The 26288-nt window shown below is 46.4% G+C and overlaps 1 protein-coding gene across 1 annotated transcript in view; it reads right to left on the reverse strand.

Moving 5' to 3' along the window:
• The window catches only part of LOC137421645 (unconventional myosin-Ie-like), a 164686-nt gene that overhangs the window by 119010 nt on the left and 19388 nt on the right, over positions 1–26288 (reverse strand). Inside the window, 2 exon segments of the mRNA XM_068107900.2 lie at positions 19787–19834; positions 19837–19878. Coding sequence (XP_067964001.2) covers positions 19787–19834; positions 19837–19878 — 90 coding nt within the window.

Consider the following 26288-nt stretch of genomic DNA (forward strand, 5'->3'; position numbering starts at 1 on the left):
GGGAGAAAGAGAGAGAGAGAGAGAGAGAGAGAGAGAGAGAGACTTTTTTTTTCTTTTTTTTTGACTTTGTGTCCTTTTATTATAAAAGTATAAACCCAAAGTATTCCAACTCCACTTCACATACAAATCACAACCTCATTTCCAATGCAGTTGCACAAAACACCCCCCATGCCCCATAACTCTTCAAACACAAGAAGGTTCCCCATGTTTACATGATAAGCATGTTCAAGCTTTATACGTGCTGACACCATCCCGATGAAACAAAAAAGTGCATTTTCATTTTTTCCACTACCTAATCTGGCTTTTCTGGTTTTATAAATTGCAAGCTTAGCAATTCCAAGCAAAAAATTCAAAAGAAAAATCACAGAGTTTTTCCTAGTATTACATGCAAGTCCATAAACAAAGATTGTAACAGAAAAAACAATTTTGAATTTACAAAAGATTCGGCTCAGATACAGAAACAGAGATGACAATCTCTTGCACTCAATAAACGCATGATACAAATGTTCAACATTACCACAAAAAGGACATAAATCAGACACAGCAGGGTTAAACTTCTGAACTAACACCTGTGTGGCCAGGGCGTGATGGACCAGTCTCCAATGTAGGTCTCCTGTACGTCCAACAGTAGGACTCCTGTACATTTCATCCCAATTTGGAGTGAGAAATGCTCCTGCAGGTAAAGACACTTTCCACTTGTTCCTTAAGGGTGCTGCACAGCCCGGTAAGCACACCTCTAGACAAATTCTATACATTGCCCTTTTTCCCATGATGTGGAACACACTGGATTCTTCGCTGTGAGAGGAAAACACACCATGTTGTTCCTGGGCAGTGACTGAGAGTTCAGGGAAGGTTAAACGAAAGTCTACTTCTTCATTTACCCCATTCCACCCAATGTTTAAATCTAAAAAAGTCTGGGATACAATCTTTATGACCCTGCTCACTATTCTAATTGAACGCAAGCCAATTTTTCCAGAAACAGTGCTGGCAGACAACCATCGCTTTAAGGATAGCTCCATAAGATCTCGCACTTTATTAATCCCATTGTTCGTAAAATGTTCCATAAAAGCTCGGCTGGTAGATACTTCAGCGAATAGTGAGTTTTGGAACAATGGCTCATGCACAAACCTCCTGGGATCATAAGAGATCTCCAACCGCTGCACTCCTAGAGCTTGCCAGGCGTTCAGGAGAGACCGATGAAATGCAGGGAGCCGAGCTCTGTCGACCTGTTTCAAGTCCATAAGGAAAAGTTCCCGGTCATAGTCCATTCCACCTACTTGCCTGAGCAACGTATTCGTGAGAGGACGCCAGGGCACAACCTCGCTATACAGCAGATGTTTAATTGTCATTAGCCGAAAAGCCATTATTCGACTAGGGATGTGCACCAGGTTTTGACCACCTGAATTACGTGGTCTACACAGCACATCTGGCTTAAGCCAGTGGTGGCCTCCCCAGAAGAAGTCAACTAGACCCCTCTGAATGTTGGTGATCAGAGCTTGAGGAGGCTGGAGTGCTATGATCTTATGCCATACGATTGGAAGCACCAGGTTGTTTATTATCGTTACCCGTGCCTTAAGTGACAAGATATGGAGCATCCCTTTCCACTTTGATAGTTTCTGCTTGATGTTAACGAAGAAACCATCCCAGTTTTTCTTCATATAGCTTGCAGTTCCCAAATGGATGCCTAAGTATTTAAACCCATCCGTTTTCCATAACATTCCTCCTGGAAGAGTTGGGGGAACCATATGTGAAGCCTGTGACCCCGATAGGGTATCTGGGTACAGAGAAAGAGCTACACTTTTGTTCCAATTTACTCTTGCTGATGAAGCAAGTTCAAATTTGGCAAAACACCGGGATAGCTCAAAAACATCTTCCTGGTTTTTAACCACAACACACAGGTCATCTGCATATGCTGATGTAACAATTTTGGAATTGTTTGACAAGGACAAACCAGATAAAGTGGTACGAAGGAGAGCCAGTAAGGGTTCGATGGACAGTGTGTACAACATGCCTGACAGTGGACAGCCCTGACGGATGCCACGCTGAAAGGGGAAAGGACGACACAGACTATTATTTACTTTTAGCAGGCATGATACATTGTTGTATAAAAGTTTTATGCAAGAAATGAATTTTTCTCCAAATCCTGCTTTCGTAAGAAATGCAAACAGAAAAGAGTGATCCACACTGTCAAAAGCTTTCTCCTGGTCAAGGAGTAATAACTCAAAAGCATGCGACGCAGTTTGACCGATAGTAATCAAGTCTCGAACCAAGAAAATACTGTCATACATGGATCGTTCAGGTATGCAATACGTTTGGTCATTCCCATCTAAGAACGAGATGACCTTTTTAAGACACATTGCAAGCATTTTTGACACAATCTTGTAATCAGTATTTAACAATGACACAGGCCGCCAGTTTGTAATCTGCTGCAAATCCCCTTTCTTGGGAAGAAGACATAAGACAGCTCTTCTGCAGCTCAAGGGCAATTCCCCCTGATTTAGGCTCTCGTGAAAAATCTCAATTAAAGCAGGACCCAGAACATTCCAAAAAACTTTGTAAAATTCAGCAGGAAGTCCGTCAATTCCGGGGGCCTTGCCGTCTTCGAGTTGTTTCACTGCTGTTGTGAGCTCCTCCAGAGAAATGTCACATTCCAGTTGGAGTTGCTGCTCTTCAGAAAGAGATGGGAGAAGTTCAATTATCTCATTTGCCATCGTTTTATCCACCGTTCTTGGAGTAAACAAGTTTGAGTAAAACTCTTGCAGTGAATGTTTAATGTCACTTTGGCGAGTCAGAACACCGTCGGGAGAGCGTAGACTCTGAATCTGCCGAGAAGTGTTGGCAGCCTTCTGCATTTTGAAGAAATCTTTGTTTGGAGTCTCGAGGTGTATTATGCTCATCCGCAGGTGAATCATTGCTCCCGCCGCACGCTCTTTGACCAGTTCGGCCAGCAGGGTCTTTTTTTCTATCAGCTGCTGATATTGGTCACTTCCCAAAGATGTTCCAGCTTCTTGTTCATATTGAAGTACATCTGCTTTTAGAGCACTTATCAACCCAGACGTATTACTAGTGGCATACGAGCAATATTGTTGGCAGAAAATCCGAATTTGTGACTTGGTACAGTCCCACCACTGTCGCATATTGACATAGGAACACTTTTTCTTTTCTAATCCTTCCCATACCAGTCTGAAGGCATTTTTAAAATGTTCATCTTGTAACAATTTCACATTGAAATTCCAGTGTGCACTCTTACAGCAATGACCAGGTAACATACAATCCATTGCAATCATATGGTGATCAGAAAAGCCAGATGGAGTTATACATGTTCTCTTAACCAGATTCACCATTCCTTGGTTCACGTACAATCTGTCCAGTCGACCCATGGTTAACTGGTTTTTTGCACAGCACACCCATGTATATTGACGGGTGTTTGGATTTTGTAATCGCCATACATCTCTAAGTTTGTATTTTTTCACAAGTTGTGCCAAGGACTTTGCACTGGGTGGATGTGGCTCAGGAGTGTTCCTGTCCAGTCGAGGGTTGAGTGTGCAATTATAGTCTCCCCCCATACAAATTAAACAAGTCAAATCAACAGTGCTTAAACAATCCGCTAATTTTGGAAGAAATAGAGCCCTTTCAGCGCTGTCACTGGGGCAATACACATTAATAATGCTAACCTTTTGATTGCTGCTAATAAAATCCACCACCATCAAGAAACCCTTACAAATCTCTCTATAGTGAATCTCGGATGGTTGAAGGCGAGGATGCAAGATTATTGCCACCCCCGCTTTAGCTTCTTCAACCGCACTGGAGAAAACATGGCACCCTTTAAACATTCTGCGCCACTCGTCTTCACAAGATTCGTTAATGTGTGTCTCTTGTAACATGAAAATATCAATCTTTTCTTTCTCAAATAGTTGTAACACCTCCAGACGCCGCATACAGCTGCGGCCTCCGTTTATGTTGAGAGACGTTACCTTCATTTATTCTTTATTAATTTTCCTCCTCTTGGAGTTCTTTTCCTGCCTTAGTGGCACACTTTCTCAATCGCTGAAATTGAGGTTCTGATATCCCAACTTGCTGGGGTTCACGAATCATGTTTCTAGTAATTTTTAGAAAAGCATGTAGGTTTGGGAAATAATCCTGAATTCTGACATTCCTTTTCCTGAAGGATTCATCGAGGAATTTTTTAACTTCATCTTCTGTAACTACAGTGTCCCCATCCCCATCCTCTTGGGCACAAAACCCACTACCTGACGAGGTAGAGTAGGGTTCATCAAAATCAAACGCATCATCTTTGTCATTCTCTTCCTGATGCAAACTTATTTCTGAGGCACAAATCTCCCCAGGATCAGAAACATGGATATCGTTTTCATTCATGTTTAGCTGCTCATCGTCATATGCAGCTTCCTTCTTATCATCCCTTTTATTTTGTTCGAAACGTGTAGGCTTACAGGTTTCCTCTGAGGGGCTGTCCAACTTATCTGTTTTATCATTACACCTGGCCATCCCTGCGCCCACCTCTGTGACCATTACATTAATGTCATGTAAGACATCAGGGTTATCAATATCCCCACTTGTGTCTTCCTGAGATGCGCGAGGATTCTCGATGTCTATATCACACTCAGAACCCTCAAACAGTTCGGCAAGTGGTGCAAACGAATTGCTTAGATTTAAACCCGGTGCCGGTTCAGTTTGCAATCCCACACAGGTATTCTCTACACAAGCTCCATCTTGCAAGCTCGGCGACACGTTTGACACAACAAGTACCTTACTTTGCACTGTGCTTGCGTCCTTCACGACGGGACATGAACGTTTATGTCCTTTTTTACGAACCACTGTTACGAACCCTTCCATATTGTCATCCGTACAGTCCTGTACAGTAGGAGAGGGATCAACCACGTTTGTCACACCAGCAGGTAGGGAGGAGTGGTCTACTGTTTCCTGTTCACCCATTGGTTGTGGGGAGGGGTCTACCATTCCACGTATCTCAGTAGGTGAGGGGGAGGAGTCAACTGTTTCCCGATCACCATTAGGTCATGGGGAGGAGTCTACCATATCATCCGCCCCATTAGGTGAGGAGGGAGGAGAATCTGCAATCACCTGGTCTCGATTTTCTAATGGTCTCACCAAACCGGGACAGGAACTCTTTACGTGTCCGTAAGCTCCACACCCATAGCACGTCATGACGTCCGTGGAGGCATACATTCTATAAGTATGGCCATTAATCTTTGCATGCAAAACTACATTGAGCCTTTGCACATTTTCGGGCAATATCATGTAAACGACCCTTTTAAAAGTCATCACGTGTCGAAATTCACCCCTTGCCGAGTGTATCGGCACCATTGTCACTTTTGATACGATCGTACCGAACTTGCTCAATTGAGCACACAAGTCCTCACCTTTAACAAAGGGAGGGGCATTAGACACATTGACCCTCACCACAGGTGTATCTAATGGGGAAACCACTAGAAACATGTCGGGTTCTATGAGAAGGCCTTGCTCCACAACGGAGCTCACCATGTGCACCTCCGATACAAACACAACAACTTTCTTGTTCATTCGAGAGGCTGCACGGATATTATGTGAGCCGACGCTTTTTCCAATTGCTAGAAGCACTTGCTCCATCTTTACCTCACTCGGAGGGTCGCACACCAGCCCATGCTTGCGAGTGAGCGACTCGTACATGCTATTCCTCAAACAATCGTTTGCCATAGCAAACGTAAATTTAATAAATAAAGGGTGAGAAATCAAAAAAAAAGATACCAACCACAAGCAACACCGGCAAGTGGAGGTAAAACCAAAAACGAATGGACTAGGTCCAAGAACCGTTTAGAGCAGCGAAACACCGCTGCCTGGACTAGGAAAAACATGGCAAAATGGAGGCCAGGCCTCAAACCCGGAGGTTCGAAAAGAGGCAACCGAACACCACCTACCGTGTGCGCTCTCTCCCTCTCTCTTGTCTCAACAATGAAAGGACACACAGGGGAAACTTTACAAGTATAAACAAGGACACAAGGGAGCGAAATGGGGGATAGGAAAACCAACCAACACGACAGAGAACTCACAGCTCAACATGCACAGCCACCATGCTGCCACACCCACGCATGACTCACCAACGACCAGCAGGAGCGCACGAGAGAGAGAGAGAGAGAGAGAGAGAGAGAGAGAGAGAGAGAGAGAGAGAGAGAATTGAATTTGAATTTGCAACACCATTTATTTCACAAAAAAACACACCAGGTCAAGTTACATTTTTACAGGAGAGAAAAAAATAGAAAAAAACAACAGTTCTTAATGTTAAAAAGAAAAGTACAAATTCGATTCATTCACAAAACATAAGGCTTCATTAATACACCATTTGCATTCAAAGAGTTTGACATTTTCATTCGCCACATAATAATCAAACTCTAACCTTATTCTTGCAGACACCAGCCCTTTAAACATAGGTACAACATCGAACCCATGCCCATTATCAATTTTAATTTTCCTCGATTTATATATTGAGTATTTTGCTACAGCAGCTAAGAAGTTTAGGAGGACACCAGAGTCCTTGCAGGAGGGTCCGAAAGATACACCAAAAATAAAAGAATGTGAAGTAAAAGGAAAAGACAACTGATCAAACAGGTGTGTGAGAATCAAGAAAAGAGGTATTAGTCTTTCGCATTTCACATAGGCATGAAAGAGATCCTCCTTCTGTACACAGAAGGGGCATGCTACTGGCACTGAGCTGTCAAGGTGATGAACAAAGGTGTTCGTAGGGAGAGCCCAATGTGCTAGTCTCCACTGGATATCTGCAAGGAACCCGTAAATAGGTAATTTGTACATATTAGGCCACAGTGGCGTGGCAGGAGACCCTGGCCCTAACCTTTCGGACCACAAGGCCACTCTTGTTACTCCGGAGAAGGGTGATGCTTGGTTTTCTCGAAGGAGCTTGTGAATACCAGCCTTTGTTGCCAAATGAAAAGGAGAGACAAGTTCACCATTCGACTGGAGAGCTGGGAGCACCTTAATTTCAGGGAAAGACAGCCGAACATCCTCGACATTGTTTATACCTTCCCAGCCAATATTTAACTCCTTAAACTTCCTCTTGACGATGCGTATAATTTGGCTGACAATACGCACGGATCTTAAACCAAGAATGGCCGCCACCCTGCCAGCAGACATCCATTTTGTCCCAGATGTATCCCTCAGGTCACAAACTTTGCCAATTCCTCCTTGAGTAAATTTCCTAATCAAAGTCGGACTATGAGGAATGCATGGAAAAAAACCCGTTATAGAAAATAGGCTCTTGGATAAACATCCGGCAATTATAAGCCTCAAGGCAACGATGAACCCCAAAACCTTTCCAAACTCTCAGCAAACCCTGATAAAAAGTTGGGATTGAAACTAAGCTGACACGGTCAAGGTTCACCAGGAACAAGTGCCTATCATAACACAGGCCTCCCGCTTGTTGCAACAAGAAAAACGCAAATGAGCGCCAGGGCAGCTCTTCAGCATACAACAGACGTTGCACAGACTGTAGGCGAAAAGCCATAAGCCGGGTGGACACCTCCACAATTCCATGTCCACCTTCCTTCCGAGGATGGTACAGTATTTGCGGCCGAAGCCAGTGGTATCCATTCCAAAAGAAATTAACCAAGACCCGCTGGATGGCTGGTATCAACTCCTTGGGTGGCTGCAAGGCAATTAGTTTATGCCATAATCTTGCTGCTATCAAGTTATTTATAACAAGAGAGCGGCCTTTATAAGAAAGAGATCGCAGCAGTCCTTCCCATCGTTTCAACCGGTGTGTAATTTGTTCAATCATTCCTTCCCAGTTCTTCGTTTCTACTTCCTGGTTGCCGAGATAGACACCAAGATATTTGACTCCATCTGTTTTCCACTCTAGATTATGTGGGAGTGACGGTGGCAGTGTTAAAGAAAGGTTATCTGAACCGCACCATAAGGCTACACTCTTGCCCCAATTTACTTCGGCGGAAGAGGCCGCAGAGTAGTCTTTAAAGCAACGCTGCACCGCAGCAACACTACTTGGGCCCTTAATCAGAACACATACATCATCAGCATAAGCTGTGACCACAAATCTTGAACCAAAAACGGCTCCCACATCCTGAGTTATTCGCTGCCTGATGGATGCTAAGAGTGGTTCAAGGGCAATTATATACAGAAGTCCAGAAAGGGGACACCCTTGACGGATACCCCGACGGAAAGGAAAAGGGGGACATAAACTGTTGTTTACTTTCATCATGCAGAAGGTGTTAGTGTATAACAGCTTGACATAGGAAATGAAAGTTTCGCCAAAACCCATCCGCTCCAGAACAGAAAACAAATATGTATGATCAACACGATCAAAAGCCTTTGTTTGGTCAAGAAACAACAACCCAAAACTGGCACGCAAGTACTTATTACAAGAAATAATATCCCTTATCAGAAAAATATTGTCATAAATTGACCTTCCTGGTACACAGTAGGTCTGGTCAGGGTGCACAATAGAGCTGATCACAGTTCCCAAACGGTTTGCTAAGGCCTTCGACAAAAGCTTGTAATCCGCACACAGCAATGAGACAGGCCGCCAGTTCTCGACTAGTTGAGTGTCCCCAGCCTTTGGCAACAGGCAAATGACTGCTCTTCTGCAGGACAGGGGAAGCTCTCCAACATGAAGGCATTCATCAAATACCTCAAGCAGGTCAGGTCCCACAAGTTTCCAAAAAGTCTTATAGAACTCTCCGGGCAAACCATCAATCCCAGAGGCTTTACCATCCTTCAAGCTCCGCATAGCAGTTTCAAGTTCAGCAGCCGAAACTGACATGTTCAATGTGCGTTGCTGGTCTTCCTCAAGTCTTGGAAGCCCGGTAGTCAGCTCCTGCAAGGTCTCATTACTTATGCTCTGGGGGGAGTACAAGTTTGTATAAAAAACCTTCAAAACAGACTTAATCTCCTGTTGGGAGGTCACTATTGGCCCATTAGCAGCACGTAGCCCATGAATCTGTTGTGATTTTTTAACAGAGTTCTCCAAACCAAACAAGGCCTTATTTGGCATATCCAACGTTAAATAACTCATTCTCATGCGTACCAGGGTGCCCATTGCTCGCTGCCGTACCAGTTCAGTCAACATTGCCTTTTTAGTCCATAGCAGCCGGTCACCTGTAGTGTCTTTCCCAGCCGTATTAATGTTTTCCTCCAGGGCTGCAATTTCAGCCTTTAATGAATCAATCGAGAGATTTTGCAATTTAGTGGCATAAAGACTATATTGTTGACAGAACGATTTGACCTGACCCTTTGCGAGGTCCCACCACAGTCGAAGGTTAGCATGTTCAAATTTGGAGGACCGAATTCTTTCCCACACGGCTCGAAAAGCCTCTTTGAATCTCATATCATTCAGCAGGTGGGTATTAAGTGACCAATACGCACTACCCCCTGAGGTCAGAGGCAAATTAAAACCCATTGAAACCAGGTAATGGTCTGTGAAACCAGTTGGGAGTATCTGGGTTGTGGCCATCACATTTAGCATTGGCTTATTCACGTAGAATCTGTCTAGCCTTGCCATTGATATCCTCCCATCATGGCATCTGCACCACGTATAGCACCGTGAAGTTGGGTGTTGCAACCTCCAAACATCTTTCAAATGCTGATTTTTGATGATGTTCTCCAAAATCCTCATAGAAGCTGGATGGGGTTCATGACCGGTCCTGTCTACGGAAGGATTGATAGTGCAATTGAAATCACCAGCAACACAGATGAAAGCGGTTGTATCCAGTCCTTTTACAAAGTCATGCAGAGTGGAAAAAAACACTCTTCTTTCCATGGGCTCACTCGGTGCATATACGTTCACAATGATGATCCTTTGCGTGTTGCAATAGAAATCCACCGCTATCAGATGTCCCTTATAAATTTCCTTAAAGACAATCTTCCGAGCAGGGATTCTATCACTCAAGGCGATGGCAACACCAGCTTTGGGTGTGGTAAACCCACTCAGCCACCACTGCCCTCGATAAAGTTTTCCCCATTCAGCAACCAGGGTGTTCGTAGCATGAGTCTCCTGTATCAGGATGATGTCGGCTTTCACCCTCTCCATCGCCTGAATTGTCTGAATTTTTCGTAAGGGGGTACAACCCCCATTGATATTCAGGGATGCGATACATATCTTTCGCAAAGCCATTTACAAAGGTAACTCACCCTCCGCCTGCAATTCCTTATTCGCCTTTGTGACCGCTTTCCGAAGACGCTGAAATTGGGCCTCCGAGATTTCCATTGGGTCATTTCTTTGCAGGAGGGGTCTTGCAGCCCTGATGAAAGTTTTCACATCGGGAAAATGGTCTTTGATCACAACGTAGCGTTGCCTAAACGTCTCGTTTAGGAAACTGATGACGTTTTCCTTTGTTGCTTCCATCTGTTCTTCTCCCTGATGATCATTCACAGACACAAGGCTTTGAGCTTCCTCATCCAGCTCCCTAACCACATCAACGTTGAAACTCCTTTGTTGTGTGTCAGGAGCAGGCACACCTTCTGTGTCATCACCACTGCAGTCTTCTTGTTGCATCACAAGGGGCACATCTGTGCCACCACTGCTGCCTATTATAGGTCTGCTTGGACCATCATCCTTGGTCGTTTCAACCGGATGTGAGCAACAACCGTTGTCACTCAGGCCCTGGGACTGCTCGTTGTCACAAGGGACAATGGTGCCATCATCACAACCAATACTGCTGCATTGATTTTCTTCAACAAGAGCAAGGGGTGAAGTCCTACTCTCCTCTGTTTCGTCACCACCCTGCCCAGCTTGCTGAGAATCATCAGGATAGTCTGAGATACTGTTTGTTTGTACGAGTATCACTTTGCTACCTTTGTCTTCCACCTCGGCGCTCAAAAAGGTACGTTTTAGGTTCCTCTTAGCCTCGGTGCCTTTCATCAATACCTCCTCAAAGACCATATTCTCTTGAGGTTGCAACCTCTTGTCCTCATCGACTGGGTGCACCCCTGCTGCACTAACCTCAGCAACACCGCCACCACTTTCCACACCCTGGTCTTCTGGTGTGGGCGTCTGTACTCCACCAGGCTCATGAACGGGGGGCACTGCATCAGTTACAGGGGGGGCCGACCCAGCTGCTGTAGCGTACGTCTTCTTGGCGTCTGGGCAATACTGCTTAGTGTGTCCGTGTGCTCCACATCCGTAGCAGATCAAGGTCTCGGTCGCCATGAAGATTCTATATTCATGCTCGCCTACTTTAAAGGTGTGGGAGGTGTTCAACTGCTTCGCTGCGTCTTTTAGAACAACAAAACAAAAACGTCTAAACGATTGTACGTGCTTCAACCTGCCGTTTCTCGTACGTAGAGGAACCCTAATGATTCGAGAGACGACAGTGCCAAACTCACCTAGCTTGTGTAGGATTTCCTCGTTACCTAGGAAAGGCGGAACATTGCTCAGAATGACTTTAACTGCCGGCGTGTCCATCGACGACACAGGAACAAACAGATCGTTTCCCAAGGTCAAACCATTCTGCACAACAATATCGGCCAGACTTATTTGCGAAACAAAAACCACAATTTTGTGATTCATACGAGACGCGGCACGAATGTTACTCACGTCGATCAAATCCCCAATCGCAAGCAAAATGTCATCCATTTCAACTCCCTCCGGTGGGACAAGGCACAGCCCGTGCTTACGCGATAAACCCTCATCGGTAACACGATCGGCAGGCCTTTGGCTACTCCTATTAGCCATATCGTCAAAGGAGAAACGAAGTGAAAGCAAATAGATTTGTATAATCCCAAAAAAAAAGAATAGAAAAAAATATATATATATTAAGTAACTAGAAACGAAAGCACGGTTTAAACCACGTTAGGAAAAAAACGTGGTTCAAACAAACCCTTACCGTGCTGGCTCTCCCTCTCTCTGTCTCGAAGGAGGAGAAAAAAACGAGGGACAGGTGGTAACGAAGCAGGAAGGGAGGAAAAAGGTCAACATACACGACAAGAGTACAAAAGGAAAAAAACAAAGGAAAGGGAAGGTAAAAAGGTTGGTGGGGAGAGGATGAAAAACAACACGAGCCAGGAGCTACAACACACAAGCACGAGCACGCGCCATCTTGCCACGCCCAACACACGAAACGGCCAGCAGGGGGCGAGAGAGAGAGAGAGAGAAAGAGAAAGAGAAAGAGAAAGAGAAAGAGAAAGAGAGAGACTGACTGTTTCTTCCTTTTATTACAAGAGTACAAAAAATCAGTGATGTTCAGTCATAAAGAAACAAAGCACAATAAAAATGGTCTCAAGGAAAAATTATTATCAAATCATCATCATCAAGTGTGCATATGACATCATTAAAAACCCACTTTTCTTTAAAACATGTTAAATTCTTGTTCATTTTAAAAAACCGGTACTCTAGCTTTAGTCTTGCATTTACAAGAGCCTTAAAGGTGAGCAGTACATCTTATGACGAGTCAGAAGCGTTTCCCATTTTTTTCTTTCTGGATTTATAAATTGCAAACTTGGCCTGGCCAATTAAAAAATTCATTAAAACCACATTTCTAAGGGAAGACGGTCCTAAAACACCATAAATAAAAACATTGTGATTGAAGAGGGAACCAAGCTTCACAAAGCGTTCCTGAAGGAATGTAAAAAGAGGTTGCAATCGTTCACACTCAAGGTATATATGCGGTAGGGTTTCAATGGATGCACAGAAAGGGCATAGATTAGAGTTAGCAGTAGAAAACCGGTTCAGTAAAACATTATAAGGTAAAATCCAGTGTACAAGTTTCCATTGAATATCTCCAACATACTTTGGAGTAGGCAAAAGATAAAAACTTCGCCAATTGTGGCAATTGGGGGGTATTGGGGGTAAAACATCCCGCCATCGAAGCCTCGGGTGCCCAGAAAATGTTTTTGCGTATAAAATTTTAACGTACGCGTTGTACAAAGTTTTCTTTGGAAAGGTGGGAAGGGATAATGCAGTATCATCAGGGCTGTTCAGGCCAGGGGACAGATTAAGTGGCGGGCTGAAGACTAGGAGTTTGGGGAAGTCACCCGCTGTTTCCTCGGGGGAAGGGCCAAGTTCCTCGCAGGTATTACGATACGTTGTGGATATCCCTTGAAGGAACCGAGAGATGATCCTGACAGATTTTATTCCGGTTTTTTGTGCCACAGCGGCAGCACTCAGCCGGTAGCTCCCAGACTCTGTCATGAGGTCTTTCACTCGCAGCAGCTTGGCATCAACAAAGCGTTGAACGAGTCCCCTATTATTCAAGCTGTTTTCCAGGAAGGGGTTGTAGCATAGGGGCTCATTCATCAACATTTCCATGTTGTATGTTGCCATTTCACGGGAAAAGGACAGGGCTTGCCAGGCGTTCATCACCCCTTGGTAAAAGGTGGGCAGCAAGGATGAATCGATTTGATGAGGGTTCATCAAGAAAAGTTCTCGGTCGTAACCCAGCTTGCATGTAAGCTGTAATATGCAGTTAGCCAGAGGCCTCCAGAGTAGGGCTTCATCTCCATATACAAGTTGGCGCACGATATGAAGCCGGAAGACCATAATCCGGCTGCGGATATCAATAAGACCTTGGCCACCTTCAGTGAGTGGTAAGTATGCCACGGGGGGTTGGAGCCAGTGTTTCCCGCTCCAGAAAAAGTCGACAATGCTCTTTTGCAGTGTAATAAGAAGGCTCCCGGGCGGTTGTAGGCATATCATCTTATGCCATAGCATAGAGGCGACAAGATTGTTAATGACGAGAGTTCTTCCGCGGTACGAAAGTTGAAAAAGAAGTCCTTTCCAGCGGGCCAGTTTTGCCATTACCTTGTCTGGTAATCCCACCCAGTTCTGTTGCTCAAAGGTGTTGTCTCCGAGGAAAATACCGAGGTATTTAATGCCACTTTTCTGCCAGTTCACTCCTCCTGGTAGGACAATTGGCGGGCAATCTCCAGGTCCTATCCAAAGGGCTTCACTCTTCTTCCAGTTTACCTGGCCTGAACAAGCCTGACAATATGTTTTTAGTGCTTGAGCCACCGCAGTGACGTCAGCACTATTTTTTATATAAATACAGACATCATCTGCATAGGCAGAGACTTTTAGCGGTGTGGTAAGAATTGATCCAGTGAAGCCAGAAATGTGCGTACGTAATTGGAGCAGAAGAGGTTCGATGGCAAGAGAGTATAAAAGTCCAGATAGCGGGCAACCTTGCCGTACTCCCCGTTGTACAGCAATGGGGCTACACAATACTTGATTAATTTTAAGAACACTGGATATATTACAATACAAAAGTTTAACGTACGAGATAAAAATAGGTCCAAACCCAAAATTCTCTAAAACTCTAAAAAGGTACATGTGGTCAATACAGTCAAAGGCTTTTCCTTGGTCAATAAAAAACAGACCAACATTCATATTAAAATTGTTACAAAACCGAATGGTATCACGGATAAGAAAGATATTATTAAAAATAGTACGTCCAGGAATACAAAAGGATTGATGTTCTCCTATTAGTACATTCATAAAAGGTTTCATTCGATTAGACAAGGCTTTGGCTAAAATTTTATAATCCGTACATAAAACAGAAATAGGACGCCAGTTCTCTATAAGTTGAGTGTCCGCTTTCTTAGGAATTAAGGTGGTGACTGCTCTCCGGCAACTCCACGGCAGTTGTCCATCCTCTAAACATTCATTCAATACCCGCAGTAGGTGAGGTCCAATGGTGTCCCAAAAAAACTGGAAAAATTCACTTGTCAGCCCATCCAGTCCAGGGGCTTTATCAGGTTCTAAGGCCTTCAAGGCAGCGGTGAGCTCAGGTAACCTAAGAGGATCCTCCAACTGCTGCTTCTGATCCTCCGCCAATGTTGGAAGGTTAGAAACAAGTTCCGATATTGCATCCTGGTTAATGTCATGCCGCATAAACCGTTGTTTAAAATGTTTCCGGGCACATTCCCTGATTCTGCCATCTTCATAAAGGAGTTCCCCATCATGGAGCAAGCGTGTAATCATTGACGAAGAGGCCCCCCTTTTAAGGCTGAAGAAGAATTTGGTTGGAGCATCAAGGTCGTGTATGTACCTCATCTTCAGGCGCAATAAAGCATTTTGTGCTCGCCTTTCGGATATGGAATTCAGTAAGGCCGTTTTTCCATGGATTTGTTGCCTCATTCCCTGGTAGCTCACACTTGCGGTTCCCTGAAGCTGTTCCTGTAATTCCAGGATTTCATCTTCAAGTAAGGTTGTGGTTTTTCTTTCCTCTTGAACACCATACGCACGATATTGTTGGCAGAATAGTCTGATGTGCGTTTTGGCATTATCCCACCATTGTCTGAGGTTTGAGAAATTCCCTTGGGAGGCAACCAGAATATTCCAAATTTCTGGAAAAATGTCCTTAAAGGTACTATCATCAAGTAAGTTGTTATTAAATTTCCAAAAAGCACTCCTGTGTTTCGGGCAGGGGGCAGAAATTTTGAGAAATGTTGCGCTGTGGTCCGAGAATCCTGATGGGCAAATTTTGGATGACAGAACGAGGCGTTCAAGTGGAGGATTAATATAAAACTTGTCCAAGCGAGCAAGTACAATATTACCCTGAATGCATCGACACCATGTGTATTGCCTGATTGATGGGTGCTGTACCCGCCATATATCTGTCAGATTCATTGGTTTTAAAAATTTGGTGAGAGGGATTGTGGAGGCAGGATGGGGCTCTGCACTGTTCCTGTCTAGTTGGGGTTGAAGGGTGCAGTTAAAATCTCCACCAATACAAACATGATTGTCTCGGTTTTTTAGGGCGTTTTGGCTGTCGAGGGACGTTAGCTGTGTCCCAAGGTCATTAAAAAAAACTCGCCGAGCTACAGGCGTACTTGGGGCATAGATATTAAAAATAGTATAGAATTTTCCACAGTAGTGGAATTCTAGGGATGCTAGGGATCCCTTGTGTATTTCGTCGAATTTAAGCGATGAAGGCGAAAAGGAGGGGCTAAGAATTATTGCGACACCGCCTTTGCGGGAGTCACCGTTACTAAAGAAGGACAGGCCGGGGAAGAGCCTACACCACTCTGCGACACAGTAGTCGTTGGCATGGGTCTCTTGTAAGAGGGCAATGTCAACTTTCTTCTGTAATAAAAAATCCCTTACTTGAACTTTGCGGACAGAGCTACATCCTCCGTTAATATTCAAGCTACAAATGGAAAAACTCATTACAGCTATAAGGAGGAGTGACCACCACTCAATTTTTTGATAGCAGTTCATTCTTAGCTTTTTGCGACCACTTCTTTAAACGGTGACGTTGGGAGGAATTGAAATTAAAAACGTGGGGCCATTTTACCATCAGTCTAGCGGAATGTATAAAATCAGGTAGCTCCGGAAAAAAGGTTTCTATTACAACATTCCTTTTTCGGAATGTGTCCTTAAGAAACCTTTTTATCTCGGAGGGAGGGATTGGAGGGATTTCTTCTTCCTTGAGGCTACCACATTCACTAACAGAGTCATCTATATCAGATGGCTCAGATGGTGTGTCACACTGGTTTTCATCATTTATCTCCTCACCGTCATCACATCCCTCCACGTTATCGGATGGGGCATAGTCCATAGAGGGGGGGGACGGGGAGGGCATCTTCAGGGGAGCAGGGGTGGGTACTAATTTTTGCGGTTCAACCATATCAGTTTCTAGGTCAGTAGACAAGGGCGAGGATTCATCCACATCTATGTCCTCCAATACCGAGAAACGATTTTCTGTGACGAGGGACAAATCTAGGCCAGAGAGGTGGGGCTGTCGGTTTTCAGTTGTAGGTTTTTTAAAGAGATGACCGTTTTCATCTGTTGTTTGCAGATGTCTTTTTCCTTTTGGGCAGACTAATTGAAACTCGTCCTGGTTAGTGGGAAGAGATTGCAAGGGTTTGGGGGGAGGGGGGGGGGGGAGGGAGGACGTGATCATCGGGAGGGGATTCCCATCGGCTACCACGGCGGGAGAGGTAGGATCAGTTATAGCAGGCAACAAGCTGTGATTGGACGATGTCGCCTGGGGGGGGAGATCTATAGTTAACAGGAGATGGCTGCAATTAGATCCTTCAGTAGAGGGAGGGGCCCCTGTTTCAAGGGGAGGGGAAGGGGGTACGGCGGGGGGGTTTGGATTGGTGGTAAGAGGGCTTGGGTCGGTGGTGGACAGATTGGGATCAGTGGTGGTAAGGCTTGGGTCGATGGTGGGAAGGTTCGGGTCGGTGGTGGGAGGGCTTGGTTCGGCGGCGGGAGGGCTTGGTTCGGTGGTGGGAAGGTTTGGTTCGGTGGTGGGAAGGCTTGGGTCGGTGGTGGGAGGGCTTGGGTCAGTGGTGGGAGGGTTTGGACCGGTGGTGGGAGGGTTTGGACCGGTGGTGGGAGGGTGGGGGGGTTGCTTATTCCCGGTTCGGAGGGGAGGTTGCACTTGTGGAGAATTCTCTTTTGGGGGGCAGTCATGCTTAACATGCTCAAATTGTCCGCAGCCAAAACATTTTAGAACGTTGGTGGACACGTACACTGTATATTCGTTCTGTTGATGTTTTAATTTTATTATAAGGTTTAAATCCTTCTGGGAATTTTTTAAAATCATAAACACTTGCCGCCGGAATGAAACCACGTGCCTTAAATCGTTGTTTCGTGACCCGAAGGGAATCATGGAGATACGAGACACGATGGTACCGTATCGGGACAACTCTTTAATTAGTACATCGTCGGATACAAATGGGGGGCAATTTGATATCACGACTTTTATCGCTGGGCTATCTAGTGGGGAAATCATTACAAATAAATCTGGATCGATTGTCAAACCCTGTTCGACAATTTGTGGGACACAATCCACGTCGGACAAAAAAATAACAATCCGCTTGTTCATCCGCGAAGCGGCAACAACCTTGTCGATCCCGACAACACGACCGGTTGCGAGGACAACGTCCTCGACACTAACCTCACGTTCCGGAGGTACACAAAAGAACCCGTGCTTACGGGTCAGGCTCTGAAAGGCCGTAAATCGAGATAGTGCAGCTGCCATGCTGGAACAGCTGCACTTACAACCCCTCCCCAACTCGGGGAGGGTGAATATATAATACAATCTTCCCTACCCGAACTCCGGGAATGGGAAGCAATCAGACCTCTCCGATTTCCCTAACTTCGGAAAAGGGAGGCAACAAAACAAACTGAAGGAAGGATAAACGAAAGGAAAAAAAGGAAATAGAGGTTTAAGATGAAGGAGCAAACACCGATCGGGCGACGCCCAAAAACGGCGACCCTTACCAGCGATCACCCTGTGCTCTCCGGCTCTCTCTCCCGTCTCAACGTATATGGGAATCACCAGGAAGACTCCACGAACAGGTACAAGGACACAGAGGGGGGAAAACGGGGGGGGGGGGGGGGAATGGAGCAACAACACAGAGCACTCACAGGCCTCCACAAGCAGACGCCATGACAGTACAACCAGCATGCAAACGACCAGCAGGGGGCGCGAGAGAGAGAGAGAGAGAGAGAGAGAGAGAGAGACAATCTTTATTCTGCCAATGTGATCTGCCAATGAGCAATGATCAATGCAATGAGCAAAATGAGCAATGATTCTGCCAATGAGCAACAGCTCTACAGGATCCCCATCCTTCTTTCCATCTGCGTCACCATGGCATCTTGGTCTTCAATCTCATAATTAAATGCTCTTGCGCGATGGTGTCACACATTCATTTGCATACATCTGTGTCTGCCGCTTGCACATCAGTTCTTCATCGTCCTTCACCAAAAACTGGGCTTGAGGAACAGAGATCTCCGTTTCACATTTCTTCAGCTCCACTTCTTCTTCTGACTTAACATCACCTGTAAGCTCTGGAAGTTTCCCCGGGGTCAGATTTACCCACAGCACCCTCTGATGAACCAGCGGTGGCCATTTTGTTCAGAAACAACAAACGAACTGGGGAAAACGTGCGTTTGAAAAGTTTTCAGCGTTGGACAGAAGGGGCGTGTCCAATAGCCTCCAATAGTCCAATAGAGAGAGAGAGAGAGAGAGAGAGAGAGAGAGAGAGATGAGAGACGAGAGAGAGAGAGAGAGAGAGAGAGAGAGAGAGAGAGAGAGAAGAGAGAAAGAGAGAAGAGAGAAAGAGGAGAAAGAGAGAAAGAAGAGAGAGAGAGAGAGAGAGAGAGAGAGAGAGGAGAGATGAGAGAGAGAGAGAGAGAGAGAGAAAGACTTTTGTGCTCTTTTATTATAAAAATACAAGCCATTTCACAAAGCGGTTGTAAGCAAAGCAACCAGTTTAAAGAAACATTTTGTAAGGATCATGAATTCACCAAAAGGAGCAAAGGATATTTAAAGGAAACCAGCAAGTATAAAAATTTTACAAACCAAAGGTGAAGACACAAACAAAACCACAAACAATTTTTAAAGGAAATGCTCATGCAAGAGCTATGACCACATCAAGAGCAAATTAAACGTTTAATTAAATTAAGCGAAAACATTGAGAGAGGGAGAGAGAGAGGGAGAAAGGGGAGAGAGAGAGAGAGAGAGAGGGAGAGAGAGAGGGTAGGGAGAGAGAGAGATGGAGAGAGAGAGGTAGGGAGAGAGAGAGAGAGAGAGAGAGAGAGAGAGAGAGAGAGTGAGAGGAGAGAGAGAGAGAGAGAGAGAGAGAGAGAGAGAGAGAGAGAATGAAAAAGCGATAGATGGAAAGAAGTTAAGGCTGAAGGTGATTGAACAATTTGGTAAAGTGAGAAGGGAGGGGGAGGGAAGTCTTAAATGGTGAGAAGGGGTAAGTTAAGGTGAGTAGAAATGAATTTGGATGGAAAAATGATTTAGAGTGAGCTGAGGTGAGGAAAACATGAAGTGCGATGAACTACACTCACCGCTCCCTGGTACATCTCCACCTCCCGATCTGTAAAATAGGGGCATCTGCCTTGAAAGGGTTTACAGATATAAGTACGGGTCCAATGTATGTCTTTAAAGAAGAACAGTTAAGGCAAAACATCTGAATAAATGTTGCGTTTTCATTGTGGCGACGAGTGTGACCTGAGGGTCAAACATAGCTTCTCACACTTTTTCCAAATGAGTATTAAATGATAGATATTTGTGTTTCCTCGAGAAAACTCCCTCCCAACTTTCCTTTTCTCCTCCATGCAGAATGCTTCCAACATATAGTCTCAACAAGTAGCCAATCTCTAAGGCCCACATTACCCAAACAGTTTGCAAGAGACATAAACCCATTACAAAGTTGAAAAGCCCATCAGCCTTTGAGAGGTCTTACGACGATCTCAATAGTCCATGAGCCAGAGCCTCCAATATTTGGAGGTGGACTAATCGAGTGGAAGGACTAAAGCCACTTCTTATTTTTCTTTCATACTGTAGTTGGGTGGTCTGGAGGTCAACGTGGTGCTGTGGGTGTCCGAGGTGTGCGGACCATAGTCTTCTGGAGAAGTCTCCTGGTGGAGCATGGCTGTCTGCTAGACTTTGGCGTGTTCAAGTGTGGGTGGGCACAGGGGGCTTCAGTTGTGTGGACTGGAGTATGTGGGCGGTGCAGGTGATGTGATGTGGATGCCACGCATTGCGACCGCTGCCCCTAGGGCCGAGGTTTTTGGGGAATGGTAGTGTTGGCAGCAGGTGCTCACCACATTGGCCAGCTGGGGCTGATGCAGCTGTGTTCCTCGCAGGGGGGCCGAAGGATGGATGGTGGGTCGTGCCCTTATGGACACTCATGGGCCATGTTGACGTTTCGGCTGCTCAGCTTGTCCCGATGGCCCTTGTACGGTAGAGGTGCGGAGCTGTCGTACCCAAATGTAGTTGTGTAGTACAGATCACCGTTGGAGATGGATCCACATACTTGTCAGTACAGTGGGACAAAAGGAAATTTGGTGAAATTGGATTGGCCCTTTGGGATAAATTTTGGGATTCTGTAGGGTGGATGGCACTTTGGACCTGACCAACTGGCAATTACCTGCACATCAAGGTAGAGGTAAGGCCTTGGTGTTTACTGTCCCAGGGTTCAGTACTTGCTTATTGAAATTGGGGACATGTAATTTGGAGTAGGGGCGGGTGAAAGTGATGGCATTGTCGGTGAGGGGATGGAATGTGTGCCACACAGTGTCTTGTGGGTGGCGTTTGTTTATGTGTGGAGGTTTTGTGTTTTTATGTGGTGGTGAGGTTGGAAATTGAGAATGAGTGGTGATTAATGAGCATGGAAATGTGATTTAAAATGTGAATGGGGTTTCACATAATGTCAGGCCATGGCAACATCTTTTTGGTACCATCTTCTCTTGAAATATGTGGTGGAGAATTGAATGGCAGTGGGGGAGGAAATGTGTTTTGTGGATTTTGTGGGTGGGGAAGGTGTGTGTGTCCGCAGGTACGGATCAAGCTTTGGAGGAGCGATGACTGCGGCTCCCCTCTGCAGCAGTTACCCCTGGCAACCAGTGGTGTCTGAAAATTGGAGCCCGTCGGTGGTGGGGTCTGTTGGGCGCCCTGGGGTGAGAGACTCCCGGTGACCCGTGAGGCAGCAAGGAAGCCGGAGGCAACCGAGCCTGGTGTGTGGAGACCCCCACCGGCGGGGTGACAGTGTAAGGAGCTGTTTGGCTGTCACGGGCCAAGAGGTAAAGGGGGGGACGGGGACGAAGTTGTAAGTCGGGTGACTTGTTTTTGGGACTGCGGGCACCACAGCCTGAAGCACCCCTGCCGTCTTGCTTGGAGGGTACCTACCCGCTGCCTAGTAGAAACGCACACACATGTGTATGACATTCTATGCCATCGTCCTGCAGGGGGGGGGTGAAACAAGTGCTTTGTTGTGATTTTTTGTTGTGATGATTTTTGGAATGTGTATGAGTGGTTATGAGTTTGTGTTGAATGAATGTGGGTGAAATCCACCAAGCCATGTCACTCACCTGTAACACCAGGAGAGGGCCAGTAGAAATTTGGGGTGCATTGGGATGGCCCCGCAGGTAACATTGAGTCTTGTAGCATCCACCGGGGGACGTGGTCTGTAGATTGGGGTTGTACAAATGTTTATTGAAATTTTTGCATGTTTTGCATGAGGTTAAGGTTTGTGGTTAAGTTAGGTTTGCATGTTGTTTTTCTCTTCCTCCCCAGGAACACGAACCTCAATCATTGTAAATATTTGAAATGTGATGGTTGTTTAAGGGGGTAGCATGTTAAGGAGCATATTTAGGTAGCTTCGGCTCACTTCCCACAGCCCTCCAAATTTATTTCATAGGTTAATTAAGTGTGAGACAGTAAGTGTTAAGACTGGAATGGTAGCACCTGCAGTGAACCTAGCAGGGGCTACGGTTCTAGGTGGGGGGCTGTGTTATGAATTTTGGGCTAGAGTGATATATAGATCAGGTAGATCTGTGTAGGTATCATGCTCCGATTATCGTGATAGGGAACCCCACATGTAATAAGTTTGTTTAGGCGGTTTGTTCACGTAAGTGTATATTTGTGATCATACAAGGATGATCCTTGTGCTAACTAGAGTAGTGATTATGTTAATTCCCATGTTTGTCAGACCTGGTGATTTATCCATTGTCCCATATGGCCACTGGCGTCACTAGGGGGGAGCGGGGGGTGCGGACCGCACCGGGTGACACTATCAGAGGGGGTGACACCAAATTTTAGCGGGAATTTATAAATTTTTATAAAAATATCCCTGTAGTTAGTTATAACAACAAAAACATTTTCCGTAAGCCCAGCTTACATGTATCAATATACCTACAAGGCTAAAACTCTATGCTAATTTACTTTTTGAACCTTCTAATGCGCTCCTGTCAGAGCGGTCATTATTACCCAATTACAATGATGCTTCGAATCACGTGGTTTCGTCTGCACTCGCTACAAGCACGCACTGTTTTTGTTGCCGCTGGTGTTTTTATAGTCACTGCTTTTGTCAAATTTTCTGGTGTTTTAGCTACGATATTGTGGTAATTAGTATTTGTGAACCTATATTGGTTCACGAGTTATCAAACAGAGTGACCACTATATTCGTCATGGGTGTGTGTGTGTGTCTGTCTGTCTGTCCGCAGCATAACTACCCGATGATATCATCTGATCTTGATGAAACTTGGGTGGGAGGTTGATATCATGATCTAGTTGTGTCCTGCCTAGAGTGGGCGTATTGCACCCATTGTGGGTGGAGCGACGCCCGAAAAAGATGTCTTTTTAGGGGGTAATCAAGTTCAAGCTACATCTTCTCCGAGGGAGTTGGTGGAATCTGACAGGGTTTCGGTATTTGGCTAGGCCAATGTCATGTGTCTAGCCCGACAGTGCTCCATTTTTCATTTTCGCCCCAAGGTCAAGGTCACAAGGTCACGGAAATTAGAAAAGTCAATTTTTGATGGTTTTATTACATTGTTCGCTTCCTGATAGGGTGAAATGTCGTACATGATCTTATATTATCACATACATCATGAAATACAAGTTTTCCAACAAATTTCAGAATCTTCGACCTTTGACCTTTGAAGGTCACAAAGGTCAAATTTTCGAAGTTGTCGGAATCAACCCTTTCCCTCGTGGTCCCCCTGTGCTGTCTTTCCCTCGCGGTCCCACTGTGCTGTCTTTCCCTCGTGGTCCCCCTGTGCTGTCTTTCCCTCGTGGTCCCCCTGTGCTGTCTTTCCCTCGTGGTCCCCCTGTGCTGTCTTTCCCTCATGGTCCCCCTGTGCTGTCTTTCCCTCGTGGTCCCCCTGTGCTGTCTTTCCCTCGCGGTCCCCCTGTGCTGTCTTTCCCTCGCGGTCCCCTGTACTGTCTTTCCCTCACGGTCCCCCTGTGCTGTCTTTCCCTCGTGGTCCCCCTGCGCTGTCTTTCCCTCGTGGTCCCCCTGTGCTGTCTTTCCCTCGCGGTCCCCCTGTACTGTCTTTCCCTCGTGGTCCCCCTGTACTGTCTTTCCCTCGCGGTCCCCCTGCACTGTCTTTCCCTCGTGGTCCCCCTGTGCTGTCTTTCCTTAATGGTCCCCTCTGTGCTGTCTTTCCCTCGTGGTCCCCCTGTGCTGTCTTTCCCTCGTGGTCCCCCTGTGCTGTCTTTCCCTCGTGGTCCCCCTGTACTGTCTTTCCCTCGTGGTCCCCCTGTACTGTCTTTCCCTCGCGGTCCCCCTGTGCTGTCTTTCCCTCGCGGTCCCCCTGTGCTGTCTTTCCCTCACGGTCCCCCTGTGCTGTCTTTCCCTCGCGGTCCCCCTGTACTGTCTTTCCCTCGTGGTCCCCCTGTGCTGTTTTTCCCTCACGGTCCCCCTGTGCTGTCTTTCCCTCGCGGTCCCCCTGTGCTGTCTTTCCCTCGTGGTCCCCCTGTGCTGTCTTTCCCTCGCAGTCCCCCTGTGCTGTCTTTCCCTCGCGGTCCCCCTGTGCTGTCTTTCCCTCGCGGTCCCCCTGTGCTGTCTTTCCCTCGTGGTCTCCCTGCGCTGTCTTTCCCTCGTGGTCCCCCTGCACTGTCTTTCCCTCACGGTCCCCCTGTACTGTCTTTCCCTCGTGGTCCCCCTGTACTCTTTCCCTCGCGGTCCCCCTGCACTGTCTTTCCCTCGTGGTCCACCTGTGCTGTCTTTCCCTCGTGGTACCACTGTACTGTCTTTCCCTCGTGGTCCCCCTGTGCTGTCTTTCCCTCGCGGTCCCCCTGTGCTGTCTTTCCCTCGCAGTCCCCCTGTGCTGTCTTTCCCTCGTGGTCCCCCTGTACTGTCTTTCCCTCGTGGTCCCCCTGTGCTGTCTTTCCCTCGTGGTCCCCCTGTGCTGTCTTTCCCTCGCGGTCCCCCTGTGCTGTCTTTCCCTCGTGGTCCCCCTGTGCTGTCTTTCCCTCGCGGTCCCCCTGTGCTGTCTTTCCCTCGCGGTCCCCCTGTGCTGTCTTTCCCTCGTGGTCCCCCTGTACTGTCTTTCCCTCGCGGTTGTCAGCTCTTTCACGAGCCTCGATTCAGTATACAAAATAAACCAAAAAAAACAAAACCGAATTTTCGGTATTGTGTAGCTAACTAACCTCATAACTGATTATACATTATTTCGTAACTCATTTCAAGGTCAGTAACCTTCGTTTTGACATTACAAGGTCACAAAGGTCAAATTTTCAAAGTTGTCGGAATCGAACCGAATTTTCGAAATCGAACCGAAGAATACCGCACGCTCTTGAACCATCGTCGTCTCCTGACTTGTCAATAACTTATTTGAGAATGAAGTAGTAATTAACGGAAAAGAAGGAGTAATAAGAAGGTGTAATTTTAATTTTGTGAGTTGTGTATGTCACTGCTATTGCCATTACATTCAATGATATACAGGAATTACGATTTAGGAGTAACATTAGTTCAAAAAACATTACTAAGGATTTTGTATGGTCTGGTACGGGAGGAGGTCCATGGGGGGCAGGGGGGTGACACCATTAGTTACCGCACTGGGTGACACCAACCCGAGTGACGCCACTGCGTATGGCACCACACATAAACATTAGTGAGGAATCCCACCATCAAAAGCACCACGCATAGCAAATAATAATGGAAACCCACCCGTAAGCCAGTTTGGGCACTGCCACGAACCACACTGTGGGGAAACACACATCGGAGCAACCAGGCCAAAAGCCACACCCTGGGGAACAGGGATTGGCCGGAGCAAAGCAAGAAGCAGCTCGCTGAGTGGTAAAGTAAAAGCAAGGGAAGCGACGTACTGATTGGCCACCGACCGATGGGATGGGGAGGAGAGCGCGAAGGGCTCGGCCAATGGTGAGGGACTGACGCCAGAACAACATTCTGGAGGTCGAGAGGCGACAGACTGATTGGAAGGGAGGATCGATGACGTCAGACGACGGTCGGTAAACGAACTCGCCGGCGGACATTTTCTCTCTTCTCTTCGTCGTGCGACGCTCTTCCCTCATCCTCTTGCTACCTTCCTGACGCTGTCCTCTGCCCTCGGCTCGTGCCCCTCGTTCCGGACCTCGCGAGAAAACAATACCAGGACAGCGGGCTCCAGGCAGCGATCGGAGACGCCACCGGGAGCCGTGCCGAGTCTTGCCGACGGAGAGCGGCAGTTTTGCCAGGCAGAAACGATGCGTGCACGAGCGCTGCTTGCCGCTGGAGCGTGACGAGGCCGGGGTGAGCGGGACGCCGGTGAGGCCTAGCGGCGCATGGAACCGAATGGACTGCAGCCTTCCCCCCACGTGGGAACGGGGGAGGGAGTGGGGCCTGGACGATCCCAAATTAGGTTTTAGTTTTTATTGTTGCGTTTCCTTGTCCCGGCTTAGCTTAGTTGTTTTCATTGTGAGGCAGTTGCAGGAGAAGTACATGGATAAGAGGAAGAAGTTGTTTTTGGGGTTTGTTGATCTGGAGAAAGCATTCGATAGGGTTCCACGCAAAGTATTGACATGGGCATTGAGGAAGTTAGGAGTGGAGGAATGGTTGATCAGAGT

The sequence above is a fragment of the Myxine glutinosa genome, chromosome 2, assembly GCF_964187855.1.
Source record: "Myxine glutinosa chromosome 2, kmMyxGlut1.1, whole genome shotgun sequence".
In the NCBI taxonomy this organism is placed as follows: Eukaryota; Metazoa; Chordata; class Myxini; order Myxiniformes; family Myxinidae; genus Myxine; species Myxine glutinosa.